This window comes from Salvia miltiorrhiza, unplaced genomic scaffold, assembly GCF_028751815.1.
Source record: "Salvia miltiorrhiza cultivar Shanhuang (shh) unplaced genomic scaffold, IMPLAD_Smil_shh fragScaff_scaffold_39, whole genome shotgun sequence".
Taxonomy (NCBI): domain Eukaryota; kingdom Viridiplantae; phylum Streptophyta; class Magnoliopsida; order Lamiales; family Lamiaceae; genus Salvia; species Salvia miltiorrhiza.
In genome coordinates, this window is record NW_026651458.1 from 660261 (window position 1) to 669499 (window position 9239).

Genomic DNA, 9239 nt, shown 5'->3' on the forward strand with positions numbered 1-9239 from the left:
AGAATTAAAAAAAATAAAATTAAAAAAAAAAGTTAAAATCAAATCAAAATCAAAATATAAACCTAAAAATACCCTACCCAAACCCATGAGCCCAAACCGCAACCCAACTCTTCTTTTTCCCCTCTTTCCTCACCCCCCTCCTCCCACGCCGGCTTCACCTTCTTTCCCCATTTATTCTTTCCCCTGCAACTCTCAATTTTTTTTATTATTATTTGCGCGTCACTTTCACGCAACGCCCAAACCCCCTCCCCCCAAGCCCCAAGTCTTAGCTTAATACTTGGGGCGCACCGCAGCGGCACTCTAGCACGTGGTGCACCCCAAAAGGGAGATTCGATCCGGTGCTTCCGAGCATGCGCTATTGATGCTCTAAGATCTTAAGAAACTACATCTTAAGTTCAAAGAGCTTATAAGTTCTTTAAAATAACCTTAGCCAAACACCCTCTTAAATCTTTTCTCATTTTATTTGCTTCCAATTTCCACTACTTGTCTTCAATCAGCCCCAAAAGACTCTCACTCTCTCTCTGCCAATTTCTCGTCCTTCCCCCAAAATTCCTCTTCCACCAAACCCTAAATTTCATTCGAGATCTCGCAACATTCCTTTTCTACACATTTGTAAGGTGTGTATATAATGACATCTTTAATTGGCAAAGATTTTAAACTAAGTCAGAGCCGTAGAGTATAAATGTTTGAATTTTTATGAATGTCTTTTGTGGATTTCAAGTGAAGGCTTAGTTTTAATGTGATTTTGAGCACTGATTTCTTTAACCTATTCTTTATTTGTAAATATATTGGAATGGCAAATATTGGGCAGGAAGAATTATTGATTCTTCAGAACTTGATGACTTATATACAAGATCCATGAGCCTTTTCATTCTGTCAAATTACAAACTCATGGCAGGCAATGAATCCTCCAAATGTTCCCGCAAGCTTCCCTTCACACGATTGCCATCGTCCTGATAAACGCCAACACATCGAATATAGTCAGCAATGCATGTGAAAATATGCAGCATAGTCTGTATTTTTTATAGCTAGTTTGTATGAGAAATAAGGGGCGATTGATGGAGTCGAGTGCAAAGAAGCAATCAAGCAGTACTATACAAGCTGATGGTGAAAGACGAATTAAAGCACAGAACAGCAGAGAGGGAAGGGGATAGTAAAGATGCGTATGCCATGTCAATTGAGTCCACAAACTATAACTCACCCTAGTACTGCAAAGTCTAAGAGCAACATAAAATATATAGCAGATGCAAGAAATCAATGAACATACACTTGTATCTCTTGATTTTGTGTGCTGAGGAATTCCTTCCAACCCATGGTTTGAAGGAAGCAATTTTGCTCCGCATCCAGGTGCATGTGGTGCACCAACAGCTTCCTCATCAACCAAAACTGTATCTACATTGTCCTTTCCCGATTTGGCATCTGGGACCTGTCATATATAATATTTCAAGTTAGGTAAATAACATTCAGAAGTTGCTCTTTATGCTGTTTGCATGGTAAGCAAAAACTAGCACCATGTAGTTTGATTGGTTACATGGATGTATCACGAATAGCAGAAATGAGTAGCATTGGCTTTTGCTTACCTGATACATTGCCTCAGTCAGAACGTTTTCTAGTATGGCTCTCAAACCACGTGCACCAGTATTCCGGGCTATTGCTTTCTTCGCAATTAATCTCATTGCATCGTCTGTGAACTGCAACTTGACCTATGATTCAAGTGTTTGGTCAAAATTAGATCTATCTGTATCAGACATGAAAGGCATAGTTGACTACAACTTACATTATTCATGTTGAACATCCTCTTGTACTGTTTACACAGAGCATTTTTTGGCTCAGAAAGAACCTAAATAAGCAACTCAACTATTCAGAAACAAGAAAATGTCAAACTAGATAAGATATTTGAATTTCAATGAGTTAAGGGGCAAGAAAGAAAGTAGATGAATATGATGAAGATGAACTCTTGTGAAAGAATCAGATAGAGAGTTGGGCAATGGTTATGAGAAGACTTCACATTTCACACAGAGGTGCTTGTAACTTGTAAGAGATCCCCAATTTTTATAGTCTCTCTCTGTCTTAGAGATGTAGTGGTACTGCACATATAGATTTACACTACAGAAAGGAACTGAATCTTCTATGCTTTGACCATTCTCAGAATGATACCAAGGCTCTTGGCTATTTTGTGGGTTTTCATTATTGTATCTGATATTTGATTTCTGATTCGCAGTATTCTTAGTCCCAGCATTGGTTGGTTCCAGTACGACTCCCTGCTTGCTTTTAATCTATTCTAACTCTACTTGTTTCTAAACCCTATATTTCTTCTCTTTCTAACTTCAAGGTAATTATTTATAAAGCATGGAGAAAATACAGATGTCAGGCGACACAAAGAGGTCTAAGAACAGCTTACAACAACGGTAAAACAATAAGCAAACCTGTACAAGTTGGTCTTCATCGAGAGCTGACAAGCTCACTATAACAGGAAATCGCCCAACGAATTCAGGTATAAGACCATATGCAGTAAGATCACTACTCTCTACCTGCAATGCCAAAAGTATTGTTAAGACAACTCTCCAGGTGCTACTGACATGAATAAAATGTAGTGCGATTCAGGAACTAAAAATTCAAAACATAAAAAGTAAAAAAGAGGATGGAGAATGTTGATAGAAGGACAAGGATCAGTTCTCACATATTCCAATAGTGATGAGGCTACAGTAATATTTAGTCCACCAAGCCTCATATTAGCACGAATAGGGGCTCCAAAACCAATTGATGAATCGTGTCGTCTGGGGGAAAATAACAAGTGCTGATATAGTTGGCATGTGAAATAATTCAACAATCAAAAGCTTTGACCAACAAGACTACCTCTCTGAAATGGTCTTCTCCAGGTCAACAAAAGCCCCACCACATATAAAGAGAATATCTTTTGTATCTATCTGTCAGATATAGGAACAAAGTAGAAGAATAATGAGTCTCTAAGAAAAAGCATTCATGGAAAATGAGTATCTATTTATCTAGTATATTAAGTCAATAAGAAACCTTTTGCTCATAGTTCAAGAAATTAAAATGTTTGATTGGTAAATTTCATGTTTATTGAAAAAAGGGCTCAATTAATTACTTGATAGTTGAAACAGGAAAAAGAAAAAACAAAACGAATAATTGCACCAATAAGGCATGAATAAATGTGAGTCTCTATCCAAAGGAGCCAAAAGCTTCCTCTTTTAGTGTTGTAAATGTGATACAATTTTAGTGTCGTAATTTTTTGTGTACTCACCATTTATCTGGTACATCCAATTGAGGAAATTTTGTCCAACATAAGGTGTATATAACTCATATTTTTTAAACCAACCCCAAGAAACTATGAGACGTGTTTATACTGAACCTACACTTCTTAGACCGAGGACAGTTTCAGAACTCTCAAAAGACGATATTACATTTCCCCAGCTGAACTACTACCACTTTCAAAATTTATTACCTAAAGCTTTTTTTATCAAGTTATAAACCACCTGCTTGCTAGATTTACAGTTAGCAACCTACGAGATGCCAGTGATGATTATATTAGCCGTAATGCTTGTGGTTAGATATCATGCATACCCATGGAATAATAAAAAATTCCCCTTAAAGTTTGTATTGCGGATGATGATTGCAACTGGAAGCTATGAGGTTGCAGAATGTAAATACCTCAAAATTCTTGTGGTCTGATGTGACAAATCAAAGACAAAGTTGTGATGTGTGAAATCAGCCTAGTCCTGGTGACTTGCTATAATCTACTCAACTCTAAGTAGCATCCAACTAAAGGACAAAATTCTTCTCCATAACACTACATCATAATTCATTACGCTCACGTAAAACTAATTGAGGAAACCATAACATTAGATTACTTTTGTTTGTGTTTCCAATTCAAACTTGACATTTTTTTTATATGTTTTAAGTATTAACAGAACAAAAATAGCATATTAATTCAGTGCCCTTTAGAATTGTTTAAAACTGAAGAGACCTCAAAATAAATAAGTATTGATGAACTTGTAAAGGAAATGTTAATACCAACAGACAGTGTTAACTAAATATTATGAACAATAATGGGCTATTGTTAATAAGCAACATCTGACCCACCCTGTTTGTAAAATATAAAAGGCACAGATATTTCAAATGAGGCAAACTCAGCTCCTGGATACCTGAATGCTGTCACGGTGTGAATGCTTTGGAGTTCTATTATCAGGAACACTGACAACCTAGACAAAAAAGATATCGTCATTTTCTACAAAAAAGAAAAGGCAGCTAATCTATCCTCAAAACTTAATATTTATAAAGTCAATGCAAGAAACTTCAGAAATAGTTTTAGTGGTAGCAACCTTGGCAAACAGGGCAAAACAAACAACTTCCATACCAAAGATTAAATGTAACAGCAAAATTCACAAAAAACAAAAGAAGAATAGCAGAAATGAGTTACTAACAGTTCCCTCAAGCATTTTTAGTAGTGCTTGCTGAACACCCTCTCCAGATACATCTCTACCAGTATTTAAGCTCTCTATCTGCACAAAGCTTACAATGAAAAAGTTCATCAATAAACAATGAATATTAGTTACCCCAGATAATGAAAGTTATGAAATCACCCATACCTTCTTTGTTATTTTGTCAACTTCATCGATGTACACAATTCCTCTCTGAGCAGCTTCAATATCAAAGTCAGCAGCCTGGAAGGTAACAATAAGAATGCAAAATGTTTCACTGGAACCTTCAAGCAGGGAAGCATAAAGGTTACCAAATATCTCTATGCCATTTTTAACTTCTAGAACCAAGCCGCAACTCATGTAAGGTGAAGTATATACAAGTCCTCAAACACGCCAACAAGAATAAGTAGATGGTCTATTCTAGCTTTGCCTCGTTTTCACTTTGGCTCACCAATATTCTATTTTTCTGTTTTACAAATTAACCTGGTTAAGAGTTTATGCTAACAGACAGAAACGGAACTAACAAGAAGATATAAACTGTCTCCCAGAACAGGAATGGGCATTTCGTTAAGGGAAAGGAAGAGATATTGTAAGTAAAGGAAAACAGGAAACATACACAAATTTATCAACTTATTGAAACTTAGCTCCCTTGCTTTATTAGTTTCCTAGACCAAATGACTATAATATCACGTTAAATCGTTAATACATCCAAAGCAGTTGTGAATCCCTTTCTTTAGTTCCTTTTTGTTCATATTTACCCAGTCCCCTTCCCTCGCTTTCCTTCCCCGATGTCTATCCAAATAAAACAAGGAAGGCTCCCATAACCTCACGAATCATATGTTTCTTACAAACTGCAAACACGAATTTTAGCTGCACTTGCGGCAGAATTAGAAAACAAAATAATTGAACAATTAGAAGCTAAAGCAATACTGAACAAAGTTTCTTCCCTCAATCCTCAACTAATCCATTATGATATTATGCCTTCCATAAATACAGTGGTAAGATACTCCAGAAATAAATCGCAAAGATGCAGACATGCCATAACTGGAAGCTGCCCTGCCGGGCTAATCGAGATAACAAAATAGTCATAATGCGAGCTTGCTCAAATAAATTCAGGGCAGTACTTTTTTCAAACAAAAGTTTATTATTTCAGATCAGCAAAATTATTTTGTTTTTATATCATGCCATTTCCTTTTCATTTTTGAGTAAAAATAATTAACAAAAACAAAACAACAAATAAAAGATACTGGAAATTCTTAATATATTTTAAATCTCTTTTAACCATAAATAAAAAATATTACCATGAGTAGTTTGTACAGTATGGATTCCACATCTTCCCCAAAATAACCAGCCTGGACATGCATGCAAACAAATAGCGAGAAGGCGAATTAATCATAGACATAGTTGCCGAGTGCAACAATTACATCTAGCAAGTACTCAAGAACAATCCAGAATTGACACTGTACCAAACTTCAAACCTGCCTGTGTTAATGAAGTTGCATCAGCAATGACGAAAGGTACTTTCACAACCCGAGCAAGTGTTTTTGCAAGCAATGTCTTTCCTGTCCTTCAGTCAAGGAGAGAAGCCTAAATCAGAATGATGCATAAATCGACATCTCTACCCACCACAAAGGAAATATCTAAAATTTTGCCTCTTAACAAAAAGGACTAAATACTTTTATTTATGGAACCAAAACTCTACATATCGTGCCTGAGCCAGTTGGGCCAATCAATAAGACATTGCTCTTCTCCAACTCAACAACATTATCATTGCAGCAATCTAGTTCAGCCTCAGTATTGCCTGATTCAGCACCTGTCCTGATAATAAAATGAAAAAGAATGGTCAACAACATACAAAAGATTCATCCTACATATTTGCGGAACACACGATTAGCAAGAACGTATCCGACCAAATATCAAATGAATGCATATTATTTACTAAAGATATTCTAGTAAGTATTGACTTATGTAGACAATTCTCAAGACTGATTTGATAACAACATTAGAGACTGCAACCCAAATACCAAGGTATAGAACGAAACACAAAATATTATGCATTTTTTTTTCATCTTATAATTGAAAGAGTCGTGATCTATCAAAGAAGTATATGAAATAAATCCAAAGTGCTAAATCAATTAAGAAAACAAGTGATTAGACCAAGGAAGCAAGGTTAGAATGTGATAAAGACCACCAACTGTAACAAAAATGTGATAAAGAACATCAACTGTAACAAGGTTAATATTTTGAATAAAACGCTAACCTACTCTAAAAATCTCAAAAATAAGTTTTCATGGCTAACCAGTAACCAGCAAAACAGTATTTTTGAAGTGATAATAAGTCGGACCATCCCGAGTAACTAACATAAGTTGCTTCTAGATAAGATTTCATGTCATGAGAATACAACCTCCAAGGTAGATACTAACATGAATACTTATGTGTTTGTTGACATGATACGTATAGCTGCTTCTCACTAAATGTAAAATCAAAATAAAATGCGATATTGTATATCCATTGAGCTACCCACACGTTAAGCTTTTCTTAGTCTGACTATAAATTTACATGACAGAAGTGGTTATTAAACAGGGATATATTACTCACTCTTTCTTCACCAAGGAGTGGTTTATTCTTTGGTAGTGATTGTAAACAGCAACAGAAAGCACCTGTCATATAAAACAAGAGCCCAACTCAAGGTATGAATCCGGGAACTCAATATTTCCATGAAAATGCATAGAAGAAGCAAACCTTCTTCGCCCTCTCCTGCCCCACAACAAACTCATTGAGCACCTTACATATCTCCTTGGGCGTTGGCAATACTTCTTGCCCCACTTCTGTCACCTCCTCCACCATACCAGCACTCGCCGCCGAATCCTCCTCCACGCAACGACCGCCAAAGCTGCCAGCATCAATATTGTTCTCAACGCTGCTATAAGACCTCAACTTCTCCCAGATCTTCACACCGTTCTTCCCACTTTTCCCATCCATATCCCTGTAATCCTCTCTACCACCCTTAACCCTCCCAATCTCGATAAAACTCCCCTGTAGCGGCTCCAGCTTGAAGGGCCGGAAATAGTATGCCGTCCGACAATTGGAGCACATGTTAACAGCCTGGTAAATGCCGCTCTCGCCGGCGGTGATGGAGAGCGGGCGGTTGGAAAAGATTACGGTCATTGGCTTGGAGCAGCGAGGGCAATTGACCTCGGCTTTGATTTGATCGTAGCTGTCGGAGCTGCCGTCCCATTTGTGGCGCTCCTGGAACCCTAATTTCGGGGCTCTGAGGAGTGGAGTTTGGTGGGACTGGAGCAGGAGGGTATTGGCGGCGGAACGATGGTGAAAGAGGGCAACGGTTGTGGTGCTGGTTAGGCGTCGGAGCTTGGACGCAGAGCATCGGAATATTGCTGACATAATTGGCGCTGCTGCTTCCGCCGCCGCTGCTTTGCAGCGTTCATAAAAACAGACCAAATTCACACTAAATTCGCGCGCCGGAGAAATAGACCGGACCGGGTTTAAATTGTCACTTGCACCGTATTTAAGCAAAAAGGGTGCCTCTATACAATATAAGCCCTTCACTCTATTGTAGAGTTAACATATAAAGTTTTTGGATTGATTGAAATTTTAAGATAGCCAAAATAAATAATGAAATACTCCCTCTGTCCCAAACGAAATGTCTTGTTTTCCTTTTTGGGCTGTCCCAAACGAAATGTCTTGTTTCCTTTTTTGGCAATACACTCTCTCTCTATACTTAATATTTAAATAATTTTCACCAACCACTTTATCTACTTTATACACATTTCTTAATTTTCGTGCCGAAAAGAAATAGGACATTTCGTTTGGGACGGAGGGAGTACAATATTTGACCATTAATCTAAAAGATACAATTTTTGGTCATTATTAACGATCTAGGACGATTTTGCCCTTAATTAGGCGGATCGAGTGGAGTTAGGCACGCGGGTCGTGAACCGCGTAGGGTTGGGGATCGTGGGTTTTAGGTTTGAACAAAACCAATTTTTTTACAATTTTCCCCAACTTTTCGCCATCTTTTCACCCTTCTCTCTCGGCCTTTTTACTCTAAAACCACCGTTCAACCGCCGCCGGAAATCCCATGTTTAATTGTTGTTCGACAACCTTCATCTTCTGCACCTGCATATTATCCGACTTCGTTTTCTCCATTCCACTCCAAAATGACTAAATCTCGCAAATCCACTCCATCCAAGCGCAAGTGCACTTCAATTCCTGGTTCCACATCCAAGCAGAACAAGCGCGCTGCAGATTCCGGATCTGCAGTTTCTGAAAATGTTATGGACATATGCAACCAAATAAATACGGAGGAGAATTCCAGCAACGAATCTGAGGAACAAACCCCAATCAAGGTAGTGACTTTTCCATCCACCGAGGAAGAAGCCGACGAGGAAGAGCCCGCCGGTGAAGATAAGGACAATTTGTCAAGTAAGGTAATTTCTCAAAACCCTGAATTAATTGTAGTGTTATATTTTCACATTTGTTGATGTGAAATTACATTTAGATTTGTGATCTTAGCATTAAGATTGAATGTTATGGTTGGGGTTAAATTTTGAATCATCGTTATTTTTCTGCAAAATTACTTGATGTGTAAATGTTGAAATGATGGTACAGTTGGCACAAATGGGCATATGAGTGCCATTTGTGCCATTCATTAGGCACAATTGGCACTACTATGTCGATTTGTACCAATTATGACAATTTTGAATATTATGGGTGAAGTTAAATTTTGATTCATCCTTTTTTTTTCTGGAAAATTACTTGAGTTTGAATGTTGGAATG

The 9239-nt window shown here is 37.5% G+C and overlaps 1 protein-coding gene across 1 annotated transcript; it reads right to left on the reverse strand.

Annotated features, from left to right (window-relative positions):
• Positions 1 to 803: 803 nt before the first annotated feature.
• LOC131002919 (CLP protease regulatory subunit CLPX2, mitochondrial-like) lies at positions 804 to 8020 on the reverse strand. Its single transcript, XM_057929412.1, has 15 exons — positions 7185 to 8020; positions 7041 to 7102; positions 6154 to 6260; positions 5925 to 6004; positions 5744 to 5794; positions 4611 to 4685; positions 4446 to 4523; positions 4167 to 4223; positions 2857 to 2927; positions 2681 to 2777; positions 2427 to 2531; positions 1778 to 1840; positions 1581 to 1703; positions 1268 to 1426; positions 804 to 953 (listed from the first exon to the last, which is right to left on the reverse strand). Exons 1-15 carry the CDS (start codon positions 7842 to 7844, stop codon positions 882 to 884), a joined length of 1860 nt encoding a protein of 619 aa, XP_057785395.1. The 5' UTR covers positions 7845 to 8020; the 3' UTR covers positions 804 to 881.
• Between the last annotated feature and the right edge of the window lie 1219 nt (positions 8021 to 9239).

Coding starts and splice junctions, on each gene's coding strand:
- LOC131002919 (XM_057929412.1), bottom strand. CDS start 7,844: ATGTCAGCAATATTCCGATGCTCTGCGTCCAAGCTCCGACGCCTAACC. Junction 7,103..7,184: donor GGCAGGAGAGGGCGAAGAAG/GTTTGCTTCTTC, acceptor TTTATATGACAG/GTGCTTTCTGTTGCTGTTTA. Junction 2,928..4,166: donor CACACCGTGACAGCATTCAG/GTATCCAGGAGC, acceptor TATATCTGACAG/ATAGATACAAAAGATATTCT.